Consider the following 25,307-nt stretch of genomic DNA (forward strand, 5'->3'; position numbering starts at 1 on the left):
GCCTGTTCTCGGTGAGACCTGGGGAGCCGAGGTACCTGCCTGAGGCTACCGGTACAGGGCGCGGCTCCTGCTGTGTCGGCGGGCAGGCGTCACGAGTTCCTGAACACCGTCGCCACCTGGGACGGCGCAAGGCCGTGATCAAACGGGAGGCCTTACGGAGGCCTTGTCTTCCTGCCGTGAAACACACGGGACATGTCACCTGCGTGCCTGGGCTTGCGTTCAACGACACTCGTCGCCGCATGTGGACTGACCCTCCAACATCTACAAGTCGTGAGATGTTTTTTCTGTACCCTCGATCGGACATTCCGCGGTTAGGACGTTCATATTAATTTATGTGTGTTTATCTCTGTGCTTGTTCTCCGTGATCGTCCCTAGTATACCTTGTCCCTATAAATGTCGATCCAAACTCATTCGTGCGTATTCTCTTGTCGCCTGTTCCGTTAAGCCACGCACTCGCAAACGTGACGAACCACCACTCGGTCCTTACACCTTCGAAAGGCACACGGTGTCGTATTTTCACTTGTCGCCAATCACTGGACTTGCAGCCCACAACGCACCAAGGGCTATTCATGATGTCAAACAGAAACCTCGCAATACACACTGGTCGCGCAGCTCACGTCAACATGGAGCGCGTGGTATCACATGCAGTCGACGTTCGCTGTGCGCCGGAAGTCCTGAAGTCTAGTTGTAAATTGCGACTGTGTTCGTTTTATTAGTGACTGGTTTTTAACCAAAACAAGTTATAAAGAGTTTCAAAGATCACGAACCACATTTGTTCGCAGTTATGCCGAAAAAAATTGCCTGTGACGTGTACTGTGGATCCAATCAGATCAGCCGCCTGCGTGACTTCGCGCTTCCAATGCGACGCGCACTGGAAGTGGGCGGCTTGAAAACCGCGTTTGGCCGAGCCGCTGTGATTGGTGGCGATTCGCAGCTTTAAAGCCTTGTAATAAATTACACAGTTCACGCGCAGAGTTTAAATCGCTCTGTAAATGATCCTTAGGACTTGCTCTACCGGCTCAATGTGTTTGTACAAAATCGTCAAAACCGTTTCAGGGTCCCTTTAAGAAGGCGATGCGCACGGTGCCCGATTACGCTGTCGCGTTCTACTCTTGAAGGCTAAGTTCAAGCGTCCTCCAATATTTTTTTTATTTTGAATTTGGAAGTTCAGTAACTTCTGTTTGCGTGCGTCTATATCCAAAATTATTTTTGCATTAATCTCAGGACCATACAACGAACGCTAAAGTTAGGTGGGTGAATGTGGGTGCAGGGCCCCTTTAAACGTCTACAAACCGTACCCTCAAGCACGGCTGGTCTGAAGTACGCGTCTGGTCAGAAGCCAGATTCGCGCTCCAGTCCGATCGGCCTCAAGTTCGTTACGCGCTTCACCGTGATGCACCTCTAGAAGTCATCTACTGCAGTGCATTCGCTAGTAGCGACACAGAAAACGTTAGACTCATGGGTGCGGTCGCGCCCCTTGCAAAAACCCGGCAGATCCCACGCACTGTGGGAATCGATGTAACGTGAAGCAGTCAGCGAGGAGCTGCATACACCGCATTGTTTGTCTTTGAGGCAAATCGAGGCAGTAATGCCATGACACGTTGTTCACTATCGCGTATTTCTCATGCATGCATGCATATATAATCTGGTGCATTCCATGCTAACGAAACGTATATTCTGGCATATACCAGGCGTTGGGAGCAGAGCGTTGGGACCTCTCCTGTATGTTTTTCATACACACGTTTCATGCCATACCAATTTTGGATTATGTCCAGTGAATGAACCGGCTGCGAGTGCACCGAGACTGTGTCATGTAAATCATGCTGTACACTAATACATATCATGGTTTTCATGTGTAGACCTGTCACTTATGTTCGTCATACAATCCTGTCGCGTGTCGCGCCATACCAATCTTGGCATATATATATATATATATATATATATATATATATATATATATATATATATATATATATATATATATATATATATATATATATATATATATATATATACACGGCATACATGTCATGATTTTCCTGTTAAGACCTGTCACCTATGTTCGTCATAACCGCATGCCACACCAAAGCAATTTTGGTATATATGCGGTTAACGAAACGGCCACAAGAGCACAAAAGCATAGATAGATAGATAGATAGATAGATAGATAGATAGATAGATAGATAGATAGATAGATAGATAGATAGATAGATAGATAGATAGATAGATAGATAGATAGATAGATAGATAGATAGATAGATAGATAGATAGATAGATAGATACGCTCAAAGTGGCCAAAGCTTACTAAGAAATGCTTCGCATTTAATAATACACCAAACTGAAACCAGGCATAGATCTTGTTCCAGATGACTTGGGGATTCGGTGATGATTGGTGTAAAGATTTCTTCCGATACTATAGCTTAACCAATGCAGTAACTCTCGCTATTTTTTTATATGGCACGTAATCAGAAACAAGTGTACAATGCCCACTCCCAATATAGTCGAGTGATGTACTTATTTTCTATGACTTGACAATCGCCCATTGTAGGAGGAAGGGGACCTAGGACACCGGCCTAGACCGTCCTCACAGACTTGAAAGCGTTGTTGCGCTTTTTACGTTCAACTGGTCTTAGAGAACGGCTTGAAGCAGTGTAGTTTTCTCCTCCCCCTTGTTTCCAATTTTTTTTTTTTTTCACTCTTCGTGTTTTGCAACGTCGCTTTCCTGTTGTCTTGTGTTCCCCTTAGCCATATTCCCCAGCACGGGTTATCCAGCCGGTCTGAGAACTAGCTAACCTCCCTGTTTCTCCATCAATTTCTTCCTCCATGCTCCTTTATTTTCTGTCGTTGTAGTTATCACAGTCCCACAAATTGTAGCTGCAGATAACACGAGATTAAGAACGCTGCGCACTGACTGGATTTACCACGAACGACGTATATTTTGAAGGAGAGAACTAATATCGCATTCTTTCACTTTCTAGTACTATTCATCTTTCCTTATAGGTATGAAACATTGGTCCACATATTTTCGATCAGTATTTCTCAATATTCGGATAAGTTGAAATAAAATTTACAACTCGAACAGCGCAATTATGAAGGACGAAAAAGAAAGTCAAGGCCAGTGAATAGAACCGCGCTACTACACTCCTACACTACTACACTACTACGCCTACATCCAGCCATGATGATCAACTGGTTGAACGCTTCTACGAAGACGTAGAATCAGCAATGAGTAAGGTAAAGACACAGTATACTGTACTGATGGGCGACTTTAATGCAAAAGTAGGCAAGAAGCAGGCTGGAGATCATGCCGTTGGGGAATATGGCATCGGCTCTAGAAATGCCAGAGGGGAGTTACTAGTAGAGTTCGCAGAACGCAATAATTTACGGATCTTGAACACCTTCTACAGAAAACGGACTACTCGTAAGTGGACGTGGAGGAGTCCTAATGGCGAAACTAAAAATGAAATAGACTTCATAATGTGCGACCACCCGGGCATTATACAGGATGTGGAAGTAGTTAACAAGATCCGATGCAGTGACCATAGAATGGTAAGATCTAGAATTCAACTAGACGTGAGGAAGGAACGGCAGAAACTGATACGCAAGAAGCCGATTAATGAACTAGCTCTGCGAGGGAAAGTACAGGAATTCAGAGTTTCACTTCAGAATAGGTACGCGGCTTTAACCGAGGAAACCGACCGTAGCGTTGACGCAATGAATGATAATCTGACTAGTATCATTAAGGAGTGTGCAGTGGAAGTCGGGGGTACAGTCGTTAGACAGGACACTGGTAAGCTATCCCAAGAGACGAAAAACCTCATTAAGAAACGTCAAGCTATGAAAGCCTCAAATGCAACAGACAAAATAGAGCTGGCGGAGCTTTCGAAGTTGATCAATAGGCGTAAAGTAGCCGACATAAGAAAGTATAATATGGAGAGAATTGAGCATGCTCTAAAGAACGGAAGAAGCCTCAAAGCTACGAAGACAAAACTGTGCATAGGCAAAAATCAGATGTATGCGTTAAGGGACAAGGATGGCAAGGTCACAACCAATATGGATAGAATAGTTGAGATAGCGGAAGAGTTCTACAGGGATCTGTACAGCAGCCGAGACAGTCAGGATGATAACGTAAGAAGCAGTAATATCCCAGAGGAATCTGACATCCCACCAGTATTAACAGGAGAAGTAAAGAAAGCCCTAAAGGGAATGCAAAGAGGCAAAGCCGCTGGTGAGGATCAGGTAACATCAGACCTGTTGAAAGACGGTGGAGAGATTATGTTAGAGAAACTGGCCACCCTGTATACGAAGTGTCTCTCGACAGGGAGGATACCAGAATCTTGGAAGAATGCCAACATCATCTTGATCCATAAGAAAGGGGACGTCAAGGACCTGAAAAATTACAGGCCCATCAGCTTACTGTCCGTTGTCTACAAGCTATTCACAAAAGTAATTGCTAACAGAATTAATACGACATTAGAGTTTAATCAACCAAGGGACCAGGCAGGATTTCGTACAGGCTTCTCAACAATAGACCATATTCATACTATCAATCAGGTGATAGAGAAATGCGCGGAATACAACCAACCCCTATACATAGCCTTCATAGATTACGAGAAGGCATTTGATTCGGTGGAGACATCAGCAGTCATGCAAGCACTGCGGAATCAGGGCATCGACGAAGCCTATATAAACATAATGGAAGAAATCTACAGCGCATCCACAGCCACTATAGTCCTTCATAAAGAAAGCGACAGAATCCCAATAAAGAAGGGCGTACGACAGGGAGACACGATCTCTCCAATGCTATTCACCGCGTGTTTACAGGAGGTTTTCAGGGCCCTAGATTGGGAAGAATTAGGGACAAGAGTTAATGGAGAGTATCTCAGTAACCTGCGCTTCGCTGATGACATTGCATTGATGAGTAACGCGGGAGACGAATTACAGCTCATGATTACTGAACTGGATACGGAAAGTAGAAGAGTAGGTCTGAAAATTAATATGCATAAAACTAAAGTAATGTGGAACAATCTTGGCAGAGAACAGCGCTTCGCGATAGGTGGCGAGACGCTGGAAGTTGTAAAGGAGTACGTCTACTTAGGACAGGTAGTAACCGCGGAGCCGAACCATGAGAGTGAAATAACTAGAAGAATAAGGATGGGATGGGGCTCATTCGGCAAGCATTATCAAATCATGAATGGTAGTCTACCACTATCTCTCAAGAGGAAGGTATATAACAGCTGCATCTTACCGGTACTTACCTACGGAGCAGAAACCTGGAGACTTACAAAGAGGGTTCAACTTAAATTGAGGACGACGCAGCGAGCGATGGAAAGGAAAATGATAGGTGTAACCTTAAGAGACAGGAAGAGAGCAGAGTGGGTCAGGGAACAAACGGGGGTTAAGGATATCATAGTTGAAATTAAGAAGAAGAAATGGATATGGGCAGGCCACGTAGCACGTCGGCAGGATAACCGGTGGTCATTAAGGGTAACTGACTGGATTCCAAGAGAGGGCAAACGCGTGAGGGGAAGACAGAAAATTAGGTGGGTAGATGAGATTAAGAAGTTTGCAGGTATAACGTGGCAACAGAAAGCACAGGACCGGGTTGATTGGCGGAACATGGGAGAGGCCTTTGCCCTGCAGTGGGCGTAGACAGGCTGATGATGATGATGATGATGACTACACTACTTGTTCTAGCTCTCCGTGCTTAGAGTCAATAACAGAAAAACCCATTGCAATGCTGCACCCGTCCGCTGCATGATAAGCAGTTTCGCGACGCGCGCGAGAATATCAAGGGAGAAAAAAAAAAACATGCAACGAACGAAGAGAAACTAATGTTAAACCAACGTAGCTTGCTATAAACGCGTTTCTCTCACTACAGGCCAGATCTGCCACCACGGAGACCTTCATGCTTGCAAGCCGAGAATGATCTTCCCACGTTTGTCGTGAGAAAAAAAAAACAAAAACTAGAATCACAGCAGAAACGTCTCGCGGCGCTCTTAAGCTGCAAGTGGAGAGTGCCAAGACACCTTAGGATGAGCTTCTAAGAAATATGTAGAAATAGCCAAGCTATAATAATAAGTGAAATAAAAGTAACTAATCACAACGCAACACTAAACTCCATTGACTATTACTCATCGCACAGCCCGCGAACCCAGTCTACCAGTCAGCTGGCGGCGCTAACAGGAAGGACCTACGCGAGGTTAATTTCGCGACATCGTGCAATCAATGTTGCCTACAGTAAGAAACGGCGCGCGCGTCTTTGGTGGCGAGCGGTTTGTGTCCTTGATTTCCTCACGTACGGCGGCAGTTTTCTGATGCGGTGGGTGCTGGCTCGTGCGCGTGAGCGTAAAAAGGAACGGGGGGATGTTGTTGGCAGCGTCAGTGGTCACACGTGCACCTTACGAATCTGACGCCACGTCCGACCAATAGAGTCGAAGGAACCTCGCTATTGCTCGTTTGTGCGACGGCACGACGTCTGTCTGTCACCTTGTGTAGATGACAAACATACTGGGTTGCAGCCGCTGGGGGACAGCGTTCTTCGCAGTATAAATAGGGACGCCGTATCAATCCACACCATTCGCTGCATTCAACCTTTCTGATTCGCTCGTGCCCTACAGTGAAGAGCCAGAGAATAACCATGAAGGCTTTTATGGTCTGTGCCCTGCTTGCCACGGTCGCCGCTGTGACCTTTGCTCACCACCTCGAGCTCTGCAGTGAGTATATGGGATGGTTTATAGTGCATAGACTAAAATGCCAACAGGTTCTATATTGCTTAGTGCGTCTAACTGTTGGATTACATTCTTGTATTCCTTAATTTTCAAGGCTAAGAAAGTTAGCGGCTTCTTAAAAGGTCGTCTAATTTTGAAATGTTTGAGAAGAGGGAGTGCATTCATGCTATCAAAACGCAAAAGTAAATTCCTATTTTAGCACACGTGAAGCTGACGAGCATATTGATCTAGAAGACGCAGAAGCGCTCATTTTTGGCCAGTTGGTGCATCATTGTAAAGTCGTTGAGAGGAAAACAGCGCGAAAAGAAAATGTTGAGGCAAATCATAAGGCTGGCCGTGTGTCAGACGTGTGTCCGTGTAGTTGCGCTGACAGCTAAAGAACTAATAATAATTGTTGGGGTCTTACGTCCCAAAACCGCGACATGTTTATGAGGGACGCCGTAGTCGAGGGCTCAGAAAACTTTGACCATCTGGTGTTTTTTAACGAGCACCTAAATCTAAGCACACGGGTGCGTAGATTTATGCACATTTAGGCAAATTGGATCGAAGCACACGGGCATCTATAGCATTTCGCCTCCATCTAAATGCGGCCGCCACGGCATGGATTCAATCACGCGACCTTCGGGTCAGCAGTCGAGCACAGTAACCAGAACACCACCATGGTGGGTGGTTAAAGAACTCTTCTATCTTAGTAGGCGTTGTTGTCTATGAAACGTTTGTCTGCGTTTGCATGTGCGCTCTGTTTATGACGTCGCATTCGCGACCACTCTGCTTCCTTGTAAACCTTTAAATTAAACTTCAGTTGTAGGTGACTGACCCCTCCCCAATATTTCTTCCTGCACCGGCTTCCGCTAGACGACTTCAGAATGGTTATAGTCGGATACAACTTAAGAAGTCCGGACAGACCTCGCCCAGCTGACCGAAGCGCGGCAGCATATCGCTTCCGCGACTAAAGAAACAGTCCCGCTCATGCAATCGGCTATGTTCTCTGATGGCGTGAGTCACCGGCAGCCCAGCTCATGACGTCAGTTTTGAGTGCGCGCCCATTGGTGCAGGCTTGTGTGCATCCGCCTTCGAGGAGGAAATGCTGTAGACTTTAAAGTTGTATCAGAGTATAGTTGCAGTCACTCCTCCATTATACGGTTTCATGCCCTGCCCTTCCGGCCTTTACATTTTCAATGGCGGCCATGTTTAACCTGCCATACTCATATAGTGCGCAATGGCTGACATATAGAAAGGGATTTCTACCGTTCAAGTATCTTTTCAATAAGCGCTGTTTAGTTGTCTATGTTCCTGACGGAAGTGCGTGGTTTTCTTATGCGCAGAGAAACAGGACGACCAGCTGAGAACTGAACTCCAGTGCATTGGGCTGCACATCTCAGCAGAGGTAAGACAAGAACGTTCTACATGTAGTACATACATACACTGCAGCTTGTGGCTCGAGAATGTGGTTGCACTTTTCTGTTCGCTTCCCTTTAAATATTGACCCCGCGGTTTCGGCGAAAGATTTTATACCTAATTGTGCGCAGTGGGCACCGTATTCAATGTAGCACACGGGAATACATGATGAACTGGTGGATCTCTGCAGGTGATTGAAATTACTAGCCTGGTTATCGTGTAAGTTGAAAATATCAGAGGGATAGAAAGTCGTGCTTGTGTTTGTCTGTGCGTGTGTATGCGTCCGTGTGTCTGCGCAAATTTCTTGTAAAACTACGCGCATGTAATAACCAGTCCCTTGACTGTATGTTGCAGGCGAACCAGAGCTTTAACAAGGCACTGAAAACTCTCGGCTGCCAGGACTGGAGCTGCGTCATCCGAAAGCTGTGCGTTGGAAACGACCTGGTGAGCGATCCCTCTCTCTATACAACATTTTAAGACTCCATACCGAATCCAGCGAGTCTGGTTCTTCTTGCTTACAGCGTTCAATCGTTGGAAAGTATAGTTGGTTGTAAAGTCCCGAAAACAGAATTCACAGATTATCTAGGCAGTAGGCGCCTGTCTCGAGACATATTTCTTCTCCGAACTTGATTCAACACGATTATATTGATTCTCCATGTTTAATGATCAGAGCAGCTTCGTCCTAAGCTGCAATTTACATTTCAGGAGGAATCGTTCGAAAGCCTCCTTTCTTTGTTATACACAACTAACGAAAACCACACGCAATTAAGCCAAGGACAGCATAGGGGATATTATTTGTTGTCGTTTTTAACTGCAGTGCAGTCATATTGACCTTAATCAAGGATTTAAAGTGCGACAGCGACAAGGCCTCTAAAAAAAGCAATAATTGTAAAAGGATGGAACAAGAAAAAGCTTCAGTAGTCGTCGTAATGTGGCATAATTAGAGCCGTCGCACGCGTTGAGAAAAACTTAGAGGCCTTAGCGGCAACCTGCAACGTCCTTTGATAACACTACAATAAATAGACAGTAGCAAATGCGACGTTCAATGACAACATCCACTTAATAGAATGCTATTGTTAAGCTTTTTACCGTTTAATATAAAGGAACCGTGAACGACACGTAGTGTTTACTAGAAAAAGACCAAATTTTCCAAACTACACAACCGTTTAGAAATTTGAAGTGGATGGTAAATACCACGTCGACTGCGACGTATACCAGCGGGTCTTCAAATATCAACGAAAGTGCAATCTTGGTACAAAATGTTCGTAATACGTGCGCTAACATACACAAATCTTTTTTACTCTTTTTTTCAAACAGGAAGCAGCCATGGCGAACCATTTCACGGTAAGTGTATACTTCCCAAAACTGAAGTTACTTTATAGAGTCGCTTGATCGAGGATCATATAAGTCTTGATAGCATGTATGTATGAACCAGTGTATCTTACGGTGCTGCTTAGTTATCCTTCTATAAAAGAACCAGTACTGAGGATATAAAAGGAAGAAGTGGGCTGTAAATTAAGCGTCATATCGAGACGTTGCGGGAATTGCAACATAACGACATTACGTTTAAAAATTCGGCAGATCCCACGTACCGTGGAAGTCGATAATATGCGAAGCATGCGGCGGGAAGTTGACTATGGCGTAATTTTTTTTTACTGAGCGAAACGTTACGACATGATGCTAAAGATTGGTATAAATTTTATACGCACACATATATGCTGAAGAGCCGCATATGTGTTATATGACCAGTTGTTTAAAGTTGGGTAATGCTGCCAACGGCAACGTGGGTATTACCAACACCAGAAGCGGTAAGCTGATATGTAGTGCTTATACTTGTCCGTTATCGTGGAGAAAGCACGCACGTTTCACGAACCTGTGTGCATGTGTGGAAGGGGTTCCTAACAGTTCTTGAACAAGGTCATCATCACCGTGATTTCTGATCACTAGACGCTGGTCATGACTTGTTATCGGATCCGGTCGCGATCGCGGTGGCGAGGGGTTCATGTGTAGTGAAGTATGAGGTATAGTACAGCTTTTAGAAATCGTGGATGCCTCAGTCATATCGTCGACAAATTGTCTGTATATAGAGCCGGCGACATGTCGGAATCTGAAGTCGCCCATCGCGTTGGTGAGGTTTAGGCCGTTGAGGCTGGTAGGCCTGGATAGGGCTACGTAGAACATCAGTGGATGGCGCTTGCCGCATTCGTAGACTACCTGGGCGTATGTGACCTACGCAGCCTAGTCTACAAAGCGGCTGTCAATCAGTCTGTCATCCTCGGTCAGCATGAGGCCATCGCCCAACCTCGTAAGAAATGAAGAGGACACTACGTCGTTCTGGTGGACTAAGTGCACTTTAGGCTGCGATGATGTGAATATCATACGTAACTTTCGTTAATGTATTCCTCCGGGGTTGAGCAATGCTTCAATAAAGCTTGCTGAATCATAGGAATACAAATGCAATGCTTATTACACTGCTATAAAGGCGGAGTCAACACTGGAACCACAGACGTTAATCTGATATGACGCCTGTGTCGTAGGAGTACATATGTAATGTTTATTGCTTTCTTGTAAAATTAGATACCCAACACCACAACCACAACTGACGTTGCACCGACATTACGCCTGCATAGGCTGTTTTTCCAAACCAGTTTGTAGACCTGGCGTGGCTTTGTGGTAGAATACCTGATTGCCACGCAGAATGCTTGGGTTCGATTCCTGCTTGGATCCTGATTTTTATTCTTTCCATTCGTCGGGTCAACGCTGCCGATGTCGGTTTTTCTTAACGCTCTCGCATTTAAATTACTAATATCTGTTCTCGCTGTTCCTGGGTAGATATAAACTGTCAATCACATGTGGCGCATACCCGTACACCGCGGCCGGTGGTAAACGGGTATGTGCCACACGTGTCTGGAGGAAAGGGTTTGACGACGCACGCGACAGGATTTTCACGTTATTCATGTCATGACAACACAGTCATATTCCTCAAGTCGTCTTACCCTCCCATGCTAATTTTGGTCTACACCAAGTTAAGGAGGCGATCACGACAGCACCCAGACGTAGGCGGCTAGAGAGATAGATAGATAGATAGATACGTAGATAGAAACGCTCAAAGTGCCAGAGGTTCGCTAAGAAATGCTTCGCATTTAATAATAGCATTTTACTTTGCTACGATACTGCTTTACTTCGGGCGGGCAGTAATCCTTACTATAACTATTTGCAAACGTGAAGTTACGCTTGGATCATTTGGCTATTCTAAATCATCTATGATTTAACGTGTGCGCATTTTATGATATGCTGCAAGAAAATTTTGCTTTTCGTTTAGTGTTAGTTGTCAACGTCTGACTATAGCTTGCGATTAGCGATGTAAATTCTAGACACGCTAGCAGTTATACTGACTGACTATACCTTCAAACACACGCGCTACCAGGCGTTTCTAGCTGCCGCGCTTACATGTCTCCAGCAAGGAAGCTCTATATGTAAGGGTAAAGTTTATAAATACACATTCAAATAGATTTGAAGTATAAAAGAATAAGTGTAACAACTACTACTGCTACTACAACGATCAAATAGCTTTGAAGTATATAAGAAAACGTATAACTACGCGAGAGGGGGCGAGGTAGGTGGGGGGGGGGGGGTCGACAATGCCTTCACACGCAGTGTGTGGCGCGCATAAGATGGCCACTGCAGATAACCGAATTCGAGAAGCACACATCCCCCTCTTACGAGTGCGACTAAGCTGCCACACGCTGTATTAGAGTCTTTTGGGGCCGGTTCATATCCGACAAGGCGAACGTTAGTTCTCAGTCCTCATTTCCAGGCCATTCCCTGTATTTGTACGTGCATATGTATATGTATATGCATAATCTTGGCGTGTTTTGATTGAAGATAATAGGAGCTTTCCCGCAATTTCTCACTTACGATGGACGCTTAAAACTTCGTTATACGATGGGTAAATGCAAAGTTTGTCCTTATTTTTTGTTTAAATTAGCATTACGTGGCATATAGGGTTCAAGACGTGAAAAGGAAGCATTTGGTGAACTTGAAATGACGCTGTACCAAATATTTGTCAGTAAGCGCTACAATGTTCTTTTTCACCTCTCTTTACAGAAGTCTCAAATCTCGGAAATACACAGCGCTTCCACCATTTGCGATCCAGAGGCTGGTCACCACCATCACCACCACTGAATGTTTTCCACTCTAAGTCAATTCAAGAACAGAGCCTTCGACGTGTCGACAGCTCCGTTACTGCTGCAACGTGCTTCATCGCGGGTATCCAGGCAGCTGCATGTCTTGGCGCAGCCTTTTATATAAGCATGACGAAGACAAATAAACGGTTGTTTGCCTAAACCCTTGTCCATCACTTTTCCTTGTCCATTTTACGGCATGCTTCACGTCAAGAACAAAACTTTAAATACTGTACTGTACACGTTAAATAAACGAGATCGGCTATATATTGTTCACAGTCGTCTTCACTTACTGAAAGGAGCTATTTAAGAACCATTAGCTAAATGCTAAAATTCAGTTATTTTAAATGATCCTTTACTGGGAACAGGTAATAAATACTTCAGCATTTGTAGAGCTTGCACGGATACACTGAATGCATTAATTTCTTTGACGTTATATTTCGTGCAGCTATTTTTTCTGGGCTCCTACAACGTAGTACTAAAAGAGAATACGTGACTGCCTCGCCTACGTGTTTGTATGAAGCCGCAGTGAATCATTATCCCAAAGAACAAATGGGCATGTAGTCATAGAAATATGAGAAATTCGTCAACAAGGGCGTTTGCATTCTTGTTCGATTGCGGCATATCGCTCATCATTAAGGTCCGTGGCGGATTGCGATTTGGAAAACGAAGGTGCTGAGGTATGCTAGATTTTGGCCACTGGCTTTGAAAGATACATAATTTATTATAGATATGACAGCCTGCTCTAGTGAACTGTAGTATACTACTGGAAAAGAAAGCAGGGGAGCGATAGTATAGGAATTAATGATGTTGAGGAAGGCTCCATTCTTATTGGCATCTTACATGAGCCCGCTTTGCGGGGTCGTTCTTTCAAGAGATTCGAGTTTACAAGGATTGACCAAATTTTTCGCTCGCCCTACACATTTTGTTAGGCAAGTATAACATGTATATCGTTTAGTGAAATAATTAAGCATGTTACTTGTTGAAAAAAAAAAGGACCGTGCAAAACATATTGGCGAAGCTAGTTGAGGTAGAAACTTCAATGCTTCTAGCACTGCACAGTTACGTAAATGTCATAATACTTTTTGACGCTCTTCTATAACGCAGAGTATCATAGAAATAGACGCAGGGCATGCTTTATTTTCGCAACCACCCAGCAACGCGACCTCGCCGCCTCCCTTTCTCCTCCCATTTTAGCCTCCTTTTCATTAGGAGACGACAGATCATACACACCACGTTCATTCATTTGCGGAACAAGTTCTATTCGTCTTCACAGGTACAGCGATAGACTTCGAATGCTTTCTCAAAGAAGTAAAATCCCAACTTACGATACATGAAACATTGATTTGACGCATGATATTTTCTATGCTTGTTTTATTATATTCTACGATTCTTTGGTTATTTTGTCTTCCTCATTCTGCAACAACTTTCAAAGTATTTTAAGTAATGAGTTATTGAAAGTGAATAGTGAGCAAACAAAGTACGGTGCAACGGACGCAGCAGAAACAATACGCAGCGTCACGCACCTATACACACTTTCGGACAGTACGCAGTTGCCCTTAGGTGAGCTTCAAAGTACACTGAGGAGTAACACAACAAGGCACACGACAAAGATAGAGCTCTAATATCGTTGCAGACACACTGAGGCTATACGCTCGCTAGTGCCTTAAAAGCGTCGCGAACGCGATTCAGCGCTCTCGTTGCCCGCGCCACTCCACGCAGGTAATCGACCTAAAGAAGAGGCAAAGCTGCGACTTGTGTTTCGCGGTGTTGCGTAACCCGAACGCGAGCGAAATGCGCACGTCTGCAGCATTGCGCGATTCGTAGCCTTGGCTGTGTTAACGCTAGGACGTGGTTCCTATAGCTACAGCAAGCGTTGGTTCATGTAGCCGCAGTTCTCCAACAAGTATGCGTATTGTTAATACTGGCACACAAACCCCTGCGGTGGTCTCATGGTTATGGTGCCGTGCTGGACGGCTGACCCGAAAGTCGCGGTGGTCGCGATTTCGGTGCAGGGAAAATGCTAGAGGCTCGTGTACTGTGCGTTTTCAGCGTACGTTAAAGAACTCCAGGCGGTCGAAATTTCCGGCGCCCTCCACAACGGCGTTTGTCATAATGAAATCGTGGTTTTGGGACGTAAAACATGAGCAATTATTATAATACAAGAACACGTGTTGCACACACGTTCCGAACGTGTTGCTTTTGTCTGACGCTAAGACTGACCAACAATCCTTGGTATGACGTTTTAAATGTTGTGTGTGACGTTCTCCTGGAGCCCCTATAGGCGATGCGCAAAGCGCCGACGACGCCATCTGCCGCCACGGCTCGGAAGCGCTGACGTGTCCCGGCGAGCAGTGTTCCCGCGAGCGTCTACGCGAGTGCACGGATGGATGTGTTTTCGTCGTGATTTAACGACTCTGTCGGGCCTCGGCGATGTCGAAAAATAACTGCTGCGTTGTCGGCTGCTCAAACACACACAAAAAATCGCAGGAACGCACTTCTACAGGTTTCCGGTGCTATTTCATGAGCGAGAGCGACGGCGGTGGTGGATTGCGGCTGTACGACGTAGAAAGTAAGCCATCACGCTTTGTTTACGGCAGTGTTAAAACGATTACCGTGTGTTTATTTCTCCATTTATGTCGCTACGTATTCAGCGAAAGCTACTACGTTTACACTTGGTCGCCTCGCCTGCATTGTAGACGCTACAATGCACATGAGGTTGTTATTAGTGATAAGACGCGATGCCTAGGCTCTCTTGTGAAACGAATGGCGCGAAGCGCAATGCCAGAGAATGTGGGGAAGGTGACGGCTCCTTTACAAAAGCGCCGTCGAATCACACGTGTGCTGGACGAAATCGGCAGCATTCTACCTATTGATGGCACTGGAATGCGATCATCGGTGCAGAATGTTCGCTGTGCGCTTTTGCACCGTTGATGAAAAGTGTATCGTTTATTTTTTCAGAAGTTTATCGTGCTGGTTTCAAAGTTTTACCAACGCTGACCCTTCGCGTGGCCGCACCTGTGAAATCTATACGACGGTGCGACAGCACTTCTTCAAAATCTACTATATAAACACATGGCACGTAAACGAAGCTACTGTGTCGAGAAAAAACGTTGGTTCACGCGTCAACGCATGCAGGCATTATTGATCGCGACGTTATAACGAAGGCCGGTGTACTTACGACGAGCTCCACTTCGTAGGGAAGCTTGTTGACGCTTGTCTGTGGCAAACACTTGGCGCGTATGGTGACGTGCATTGTCGTCCCACACAGCTTTGACATCGGACACATGTCCACTATTATAAAGTGCGGCTCCTTTGCGCACACCTATCGCCGCAAAAGTAATTATCTGGGACGCGCACAAGCGGCAAATCGCACGTGCGCAAACGAAGAGTCTGCTACGCGACCGACCAGCGGTTCAAACGGCCGCCGCTACGCGGCTTTCAGTGGCGCCCCTATAGGCGCTGCGCATCGCGGATAGTTGTCGACCGGCTCGGTGGCAGATGCATGAGTGCAATGTTTTTAACGATGTAAAATGTAGGCCGCATATTTCCTTCCAACCACTTGTTGCACCCTGTCTTTGTCATTTGGTTGGATCCCATTAGTGAGGAGTCACATAGGTATAATGAAGGCATACTGTGTTCTGCTCCCTGCTAGCCATAGTTTCCGCCAGGATATTTGCTCAACATCTGGAGCTGTGTAGCGAGTACAAGGATGTAGCAGATGCCCGCATGAGTGAGCCGATTCTATAAAGTTCTAACACAGGGACTCTTGTCATTAATCCTATCTGGGTGGAAGGCCCGCGGGAATCTGCGATGAAAGGTTACCACACACACACGGTACTGTGTTAAACCATGCCACACTCGTGGACACAGCCATGGAAGCAGAATACCTGCCACAGGATGGTATACCGCTATACATTTTTGTTTAAAAGAGCTCAGTTAGTTTTTATCTACAACGACTAAGAGAATCGTTCGTTTTTCCCACGTCAACGCATGGACGAGCTTCTGCGTGCACCTGAATTGAACTGATGTCCCAAGATTTTTTTTTAATTCACAGCACACTTATGAACAAACAGAACTTCGTGTCTTGTACATGCATGCATAGGTCGGCAAACTCACTCATGAGTCGACTCACTCAGACTCAGATCGGGCCGTGAGTGTGAGTGTGAATGAGTCCGGGTGAGTGATATTTTGGTGAGTCTGAGTCCGAGTCAGTCCTGCTCAGGAAAGTTTAGTGAGTCTGAGTCTGAGTGAGTCCGGTTGAGGAAAATATTGGTGAGTCTGAGTTCGAGTGTGCCCTAAGCGCAAAATATGTGTCTTGAGTGAGTCTTAGTGAGCTCCACTTGTTATTGCCGACCTATGCATCTCTTGTTCAGCTTTAAAGGGACACTAAAGGCAAATATTAAGTCGGCGTTGATTGTTTAAATAGCGGTCCAGAAACCTCGCAGTGCTACTTTTATGCCAAGGAAGTGCTTATTTTGAAATAAAATCACGTTTTAGTGGTCCGCATCGCGTTAGTGCACTTGAAATCACCTGTCTGAAATCAGTCTTTCACACGTCACTGCTGCCGTGCCCAACGTTGCCCGCCTTTACTGCGCGGCGGCGTACACTGGCCGCGTGCGCCACTCGGGCATCCGGCAACATCACATGCATGCGGCATTTTGTCGAACTTTCTGTCAGAGCGAGTTTCACGAGCGCGCAAAACACACGCGGCAGTACGCGATACCGAAACTACCACTGAGGCGCGATCGCGTGAGCGAAGCAGGGCGCCGGGCGAAGCGCAGTTCGGCGAAAACGGAACCTTTGAACCACGCGCGCCGTTCCCCATGGCAACGCCAAATAGGTTCTTTTTCCCATGAATCAAGCAGAAACGAACAAGGAGCATTTTATTACGTCTCTTGATGCACGGAAGGTTCTTTTTTTATTGCAGCTAGTTTGATTACGAGTGATTAATTGTAGTCGCACTCTCTCACGTCATCGGGATCATTTCCAAAATGTCCTGCTCGTGGCGCTCATCGTGTGGTACATTTAGCTTAATTTCTCGGTAAGTAGGGCACTGCTGTTGATAATATTGCCGTTTTAGACGTTGTCATACATTGAGTTTTCACTCTGACATAAATTGCTATTTGCCTTTAGTGTCCCTTTAATATCAGCTTTATACAAGCCAATGTTTATACTCAAGTCTATTCACATATATCTCAACGCACTTGCGTTCATGCGCCATCTAAATATTTATTGATCAGAGGTGTGAGTTGGGGGTGGGGGGTGTCGTGATTCCCCCCACAAACTATTCTACGGGAAGTTCGTCATATAAATATCTCGTGTGAGTCGCGTATTCGATAAAAATGTCCTTACTTGATTGAAACCTCTGATAGCTCGTATAAGACGGTACAATATCAAATGGCGTATCGTAGATCGCCGATTATGGGAGATATTGGCGTTAAAGAGCATTGACACCGTGATCGAAAAAGCAAATTTTACGCTAGCGGACTCATGAGTCGGCTCACTCAGGCTCACTCAGACTAAGGTCAAGCCGTGTGAGTCTGAATGAGTCCGGCTGAGTAATGTGCTGGTGAATATGACTCCGAGTGAGCCCGGTTAAGAAAAAGTTTAGTGAGTCATGGTTCGAGTGAGTCCGGTTGAGGAAAATTTTGGTGAGTCTGAATGAGTTCCACTTTTTGTGCCGACCTATGCATGCACGTGACACAAAAAAAAGAGAAAAAAAAAGACGCTGGAGGCAGTATTCACCCTAACTAAATGGAGATTTATAGTCTGCCAAGATGACAGCCTCATCACAATTATAATGTTCATATTGTATCAATTTCTGACGAATTTTTCACATAGTTATTAGGATTGAGTTGAAAGGTGTGAGTAGTGCTCTTTAGGTCAGCGCGGAAGGCAATGTGAGCAATGCGTGTGTATAGCGGATAAAAAGTGTTTTGAGACACTAACAAGGACGTTTGCTTTATCCTACAGTGTATCATTAAATATTTTTTAGTGCATGCCCGTTGCGAAAAGCGTGTTTGCCTACGTAGCTGACCCTTGTTTTAATTTTTCTCGGCGCAAAATTGAAAGATACAGAATTGAAACGTGAACTTTTACCATCTAAAATTGCCTGATTACAGTCGGGAGAGGAACACAATATTGGGTGCATGTTTCTTTAGGCCACACGGAATGTTTTATATCGGCTAAGGTTGATCACAGAATTTTAATCCCCGTGCTGGATTACTTCAATAGGTGGATAATACTTTCTCGAGGAATAGAAATATATCGTCGACTAATTAACAAAATTTTAGTAAGGTCAAACTAAGGCATGAAATTTATGAATTACAGTCGGTGAGCTGGCAAGGAGTGTGGTTGATTGATTGGTTGACGAAACATTATTAGTAGTCCTGAGAGACGCAACTCGGAACAAATAGAAGATCATCATTGTGAGGTCATCATCATTATCATCGGCCTGACTCCGCCCACTGCAGGGAAAAGGCCTCTCCCATATTTCGCCAATCAACCCGGTCCTGTGCTTACTGCACCAACGTTATAACTTGAACTACTTAATCTGATCTGCCCACCAAAATTTCTGACTCCCCCTCGCACGCTAGCCCTCTCTTGAAACCCAGACTGTTACTCTTATGTTGAATGCCATTGGCAGATCGCGAGTGCTCGGCAGGATCGCAAACCAAGGACATAGCTCTGAGCGAGATCGCTCCGGCCAAATCTGCCATTGGAATGCATGCGCTTCGACGGGAGCATTGCTGCACGGAAATCTAGCGAGAGGGCGCCAGACTGGCCAGGTTACAGGGGATCCGCATGATCCCAGCATTCCGTGCGTTTTGTTTCTGCAGACTTCGGGGCCACTCCGTCGAGGCTGTTTGACGGGCACGTAGGTGTGGCCTTCCAAGCAAATTCGTGAAACAGAAAGCCTTTAAGTGAAAGGCAAAAACAATAGCTTGCTTTGTATGTCTCTCATTACTGCCGCGGACACGCGGTCACACACTTTCCATTGAGGCGGTGAATTGGCATCAGTTGCCTCTGCTAAGGAAGTAAATACTCACAGGCTCCTTTATGCATTTGCCTAAGGCGACTCGAAGGCGAAAGCCATCACCTTCTTCTTTTTCTTCACAGTCGATGTATTGATCCAACCCCGGCCCCTCGGAATGTTTTTCGCACGTAACGTGGTGTTGCACTGCCTCCGGGATTGGAGGCATTGCAAGCTTTCTGCCCCTCTCCTGGTTTTGCACTGCCTAGGTGATCGGCCCACCTTTGACGAAGAGACGATGACGGGATGACGTCATCATGTGACGTCACGTCATGTGCCGTCATCTCGACGTCATATGGTGACCTCATCACCTGATAATCTTTTGCATCATTCACGTTCACGCCGACGACGCGGGACGCCGACGGTCAATTTTCGCGTTTGATGGGGCATCTAAGGTATTCGCCTTAATAATATTTGCTCTGGGACCCCTACATGTGTGCACCCAGCATGCTTTAAGATGTCAAAAACAAACAAACAAACAAACAAACAATCAATCAATCAATCAATCAATCAATCAATCAAACAAACAAACAAACAAAAAACAAACAAACAAAAAGAAACAAAAAAAACAAAGAAACAAACGGTGAAGAATGCTGCAGCTGAAACAAACAAACAGTGGAGAATGCTGCAGCAAGACTGGGAAATACGGAGCTCTCTATTTGGGTGAACTTGTGTCCAGAAAATCAAAACTCAAAATACAAGCGAAACATGCTGCGCACTGATAGTGGCGGGAGCAGTCGTCAGCCGTTGAGTAATCTGATCATCGGTGGAACGCGTCGTCCTTTATACATCAGTCATCAAACCTTCCAGCGTTATCGCTGGTGCTTGCGTAAGCTCTCGCATAAACTTGACTGTTCGCGTTGGGCGCGTAGTCTTAACAGAATGATCTCAAACAATTGTGAAGCTTCTCAAACATTACGGCACGGTCTGCGTCAAACGTTGCTAACAGTCTTTGTGGGTGACTGAACCCGAATACGTCAAAACAAAGCAATAACCACGCGTGGCAGTAATATCCCTACAGTAATATTAACGGTGGTACTACCCATTGCACTATCGATAGTTTGCCGATAGTAGCACTATCGATAGTTTGTTTACACTGTCGATAGTTTCAAAAACACTATCGATACTATCGATAGTCAAATTACCGATAGTTCTGCATCACTACCGTGTAGTCGTGCGTGTTCCTTCTTCGTCCCGTGCTCTTACGTTCACGCTGTTTTTGCCGTCACGAATCCCCGAATTGCCCTAGAAACTTTACTACCGGAATCCATCTCCACTCTCTCTGGTCTCTCTGATTTTATTCACACTTCTATCCATTTGTTAGTGCAATTTCCCCTCCCCCGATGGAGGGTAGCCAAGTGTGGTTAACCTCTCTTTTTCCCTCAACAAAACCTACTGCCTCGCTCTTGTGCTGGAAATAGGGCGCGGAGGTCATCAAATCAAAATTCGAGTTGATTTGAAGGCCTAATACATTGAATCAAGAAACGTCGCGACAAGAGGCTGAAAGGGGCATAAGTATCGATGAAGAACGGTGCAAATTAATAAAAGAGCTTCCACTGCTTTCTGAGTCATTGATCGGTGCGGTCGATGATCGAATATAACCTTTATGCTCAGGGGACGATCATTAGAGTTTGTGTAACGAGCACACAAATACTGCTACGTGAACGTGTGCATTGCATGCGTTTTGAACGCGGCCGTCATGGCGGCTTATCAAAAGATTCAAAACGACAGGGAAATTACTCTTATAAGCTGCAGAGCACAGATAGCGTACCACACGGAGAAAAACACGCTCCACAGTACAAGTGCTTGTCCTGCGCTGCTGCCTGTGTTCTCTCTCCCGTGCGTTATTTACACTCTGCAGTTTACCATTATGGACCAACCAGCCCAGCAACTCTCGAAGCCCTTCCACCTCTGTGTGTATTTTGGGAAATATTAATATAATTTGCAATAAAGTCGGGGTGTTGACTGTAAAGGTGGGTCGCAGCCCCAAAGTCAGCGTTCAATTACTCATGACAACAGATGCTTAGGCACAATTTTTTTTTCTGGGGGGGGGGGGGGGTGTCAGCTAACCTTTATGTATGTTCGTACGTGTGTTTCTATGTGTGCGTGTATACATACACATAACAAATTGAAAATTTTGAGGGGGTCAGAACCCCCCCCCCCAGAACTACCCCCCCCCCCCGCCCTCTGATACGCCAGTGCATGATTAATGTCGTCATAAAGCTGACACTATATCAAATATAAGGTTACAGCTGCAACAGAAAGTTCGCGCGCATGCCTTACGTCGTAGTAGCGTTAGATGGCGCCACCATTCCGTTACAGCAAAATGATTTCTTTTTTTTCGTTTGCATTGCAGCAGAATAAGCTGAGTTTTGATTTCTTGAAGGCGAAACAGGTAAACGATGCAGGCAAACGAGATATATGAGTAAACACGACACGAAATAAAACCTAAATTCATGAGACATTTAGCTCGAACCAAAAGCTTGCTTAATGGCTCTGTTTCAGCCGCGCACATTTTTTTCCAACGCCTCTCCAGTCTTGAATAATAAGTGGCGCTGCAAAACGCTGCACCGGATGCACTCTAGTGTCCCTGTACATGGGAGCATATACACAGGAACACAACTGCACTCTAAACTGCACTCGTGAGGGTGAATAATCGCCGAGACAAAACTCGTTATGAAGGGACGTCATCGTGTGACGGTCATTATTTTTGATCGGATTGTCACGTCGTTCTTAAAGGCTTGCGCATGCCCAAAGCGTGTTGTAATCTACCGCTTTTACCATCTGTATTTATTAAAATGTGGCGGCCATTAATCGAACGCTGGAAATCTTGTAATAGTCAATAAAGAAACACGACGATTGCGGCCGCATCGATCTCTCGAGAACGATATATTGTGTGGGGCTTGGCAAATCATTTCTTTTGTTTCATATATTGCTCCTTGTTGCAGAATTAACACATTTCTTTTAGGCGAAGTAGAAAATGGCATAAATAGTATCGCCCACTTTGGCGCGCAAACCTTATATTTCTGCACTCCCTCACGCAAAGGATTTGATGGCGTGTAAATCGCACTGACTCTGCTTACGTTGGTGCCTGCACTTTTCACCATCACGCACACCAAGCCACGTGATCCGGGGCACGCGCTGAAAAAGAGGCGCGCACACCATCGAAACTGTTGCTTGTTCTAAAAGCACGTAGAAAAAACAAACAAACAAACAAACAAAAAACAAACACAAGATTTCAAAGTCGTTTCCGCCAGCTTCGTCAGCTTAACTTGGTCAACAAGCCCAGCCGCCTAAACCAAAGCTCTACATAAGTGGCGGCACATTGTATTGTGGAGCATGGCTGGTTCGTAAGTGTTATCAAACTGTATACACGTAATTTTGAACACTGCGAACACAGGGGCAAAAAACACTCACAAAAAAACTACAGGACAAAGTGCTTGGCACCCTGGTTTGTTTTTTTCCCCTATATACGCACTTTTCCAAATTATGCTGATTGACGAAATATGAACCGTTTAACTTAAATATTATTTTTGAGTTGGCCTCGCTCAATTGAAAAGCAAAAGAAACATAGTTTGCGAACAAGAATTCTGCTTCGCATTTATATACATTTCAGAACGTGCCTTTAAAATGTTGAAAGACGAAAGAGCAATGGAAATTGATAGTTATCTTTTACCCATAAAGGGTGAGAATATTATCATTCAGGGTTTTTAGGGGTTTTTTTCGTGCTTCCGACGAGGTGTATGATTATGAACTAATACGAGCAGGGCTGAAAGTCTCCCTTCATCGGTGGGGGGAGTCTTATAGGGCGACGACCTACACACACACACACACACACACACACATGCCAAGTGTCCCAAACGTGGCGCTCTCACATCGCAGATTTTGCTGATAAAATGTATACCTTTTTCCTATACCCAATGGAATATTGTGGCAAAATATTTTTGCTCGAAAAAAATTTTCAAGACCCTGGCGCCCCCTCAAATTTCGCTTGCTTTTGTTAAAGTGTGCCCAATAAAAATGTATATAAAATCTACTTTCGTTTGTTGAGCTTACGAACAGCGCTTGCGCTACTACAGAGGTTCTGCTTAGTTGGGCTATTTAACAATTCCGAAATATTTGTGTTTAGCTACCAGCTACGTATCTTCAAATACAACGGAAATCTTTAAAGTTCGCGATTTTTTCCTAACCTAACTCAAACTTTCCCGAAGTGATCTTAATGTTGGTGTGGTTTTCAGGAAAGTGTTTGTTTGCACAAAAATGTTCAGCGGTGAAAAAGTCTTCAAATCTTCGCGAAAAAAAATTGCGAATCAGAGAAAATGTGTGATTTATTGAATATTTCACCTATTTTTTGTACTGACGCGGTCCAAGTAAAAAGCCTCATAATATGGCGTTTGATAGAAGACTTCATTGCTAAGTAATGAAGAAAGTCTAGTCAAATCATTCTTTATTTTAAGGAAGAAAATAATTTTTGAATTTGACCCTCTGAACGCACCCTGCATTTCTTTCTGTTTCGAATTCGCCGCCATGCACCTGGTCGCCCTTGCACCTGACGCTCGTCACAGGAGGCATCAAGATGCGCGATGTATGTCAGCGGCTCGTGAGCGCCGAAAAGTCTTGTCGCCTTGATGTCAATGAATGAATTCGCTTTACATTGTGAGCTCGCTTGGCGGGCCCTATGGGAAATATGTGCGCCGGGCAGCAGATTACGGTATCGTTGGCACATTGTGCCACAGGGTCGTCTGCGCAACTAGTGTGCACGAGAAAAAGTGTATACAATGTGCTTTATTTCTTTCGTTATGTGCATACTAGTTGTGCCGACGACCCTGTGCCTCCAGCAGTACGATGACACCTGTTTCTTTCTTTCTTTGCTTTTATTTTGTTGATGCCCCATCAACCGAATAATTGCGATTAAATCATTATTTAAAAAAATTGTCGAGCTATAATTCCTCTGCACAAAGTAATACTGCAAAAAAAAAAAAGTCAGCTCCAGAGCTTGTCGAATGGGTGCCGCAGTGCTACAGTTGACCTGCCGAGGGGGGGGGGGGGGGCGGCGAGCCCCGTTTTAAAACTGGAGGGGCGCCAGTCCCCCCCCCCTCCCTCCCCCCTGTCCCCCCGACTTTAAGCCCTGAACATGAGTGTGTCCTTGAAAGCTCCTACAGAAATGTACAAATAATTTATTTGAGATAGCTAGCAACCGGAAAGTAGGCCCCCCAAAAAATGCCCCCAGCCACGCGCCCTTCATCGTTACGAACTTCCTGGCCCGGAGCAACTGTAAGGGGGATTGGGTGGTCCCAAATCCCCCTTACAGTCCCGACTTGGCTCCGTGCGACTTTTTTTTTTCTCCTACTGAAGAGAGAGCTGAAAGGAAAGCATTGGGAGACGATCAAAAAAACCAAAAGCATGTTACAACGTTCCTGAGAGACATTCCCGTCGATGACTTTCAGGGCGCCTTCCAGGCGTGGCAGACACGTCTCCGCAAGTGTATTGATGCCGGGGGAGAGTATTTTGGAAGAATTTTTGCCATTTGCGCAGATCCGATCAATAAATCTATTTTTTCCAGAAAATGCACATTACTTTAATAATGGATCCTTATGAAGTGCCGGCACACACACACACACACACACACACACACACACACACACACACACACACACACACACACACACACACACACACACACACACACACACACACACACACACACACACACCACACACACCACACAAACACACACACAAACACACACAAACACACACACCACACAAACACACACACAAACACACACACAAACAAACACACACAAACACAAACACACACACACACACACACACACACACACAAAATTATTCTCGACGTTTTGACCGGGGACCAGTCTTTTTCAATTGTGGAGTTTACAGGTACAGTCACTGGATTTATATATGTTCGCTCGGAGCAGAAAGAGGTGGGGCAAGTGCT

The 25,307-nt window shown here is 45.2% G+C and overlaps 1 protein-coding gene across 4 annotated transcripts in view; it reads left to right on the top strand.

Annotated features, from left to right (window-relative positions):
- LOC119398162 (antimicrobial peptide microplusin) overlaps positions 1-25,307 on the top strand; it is a 104,974-nt gene that overhangs the window by 41,776 nt on the left and 37,891 nt on the right. Inside the window, exons 2-6 of one of the 4 annotated variants that reach the window (XM_049416470.1) lie at positions 6,634-6,716; positions 8,057-8,118; positions 8,484-8,573; positions 9,447-9,473; positions 12,237-12,355. In XM_049416470.1, coding sequence (XP_049272427.1) covers positions 6,641-6,716; positions 8,057-8,118; positions 8,484-8,573; positions 9,447-9,473; positions 12,237-12,314 — 333 coding nt within the window. In that variant the 5' untranslated portion in view covers positions 6,634-6,640 and the 3' untranslated portion in view covers positions 12,315-12,355. Of the gene's footprint in view, positions 1-6,476; positions 6,717-8,056; positions 8,119-8,483; positions 8,574-9,446; positions 9,474-12,236; positions 12,356-25,307 lie in introns of those variants that run through there. The other 3 variants (XM_037665334.2, XM_037665335.2, XM_049416477.1) reach the window with 3 other exon arrangements.

Source organism: Rhipicephalus sanguineus, chromosome 1 (assembly GCF_013339695.2).
Source record: "Rhipicephalus sanguineus isolate Rsan-2018 chromosome 1, BIME_Rsan_1.4, whole genome shotgun sequence".
Classification (NCBI taxonomy): Eukaryota; Metazoa; Arthropoda; class Arachnida; order Ixodida; family Ixodidae; genus Rhipicephalus; species Rhipicephalus sanguineus.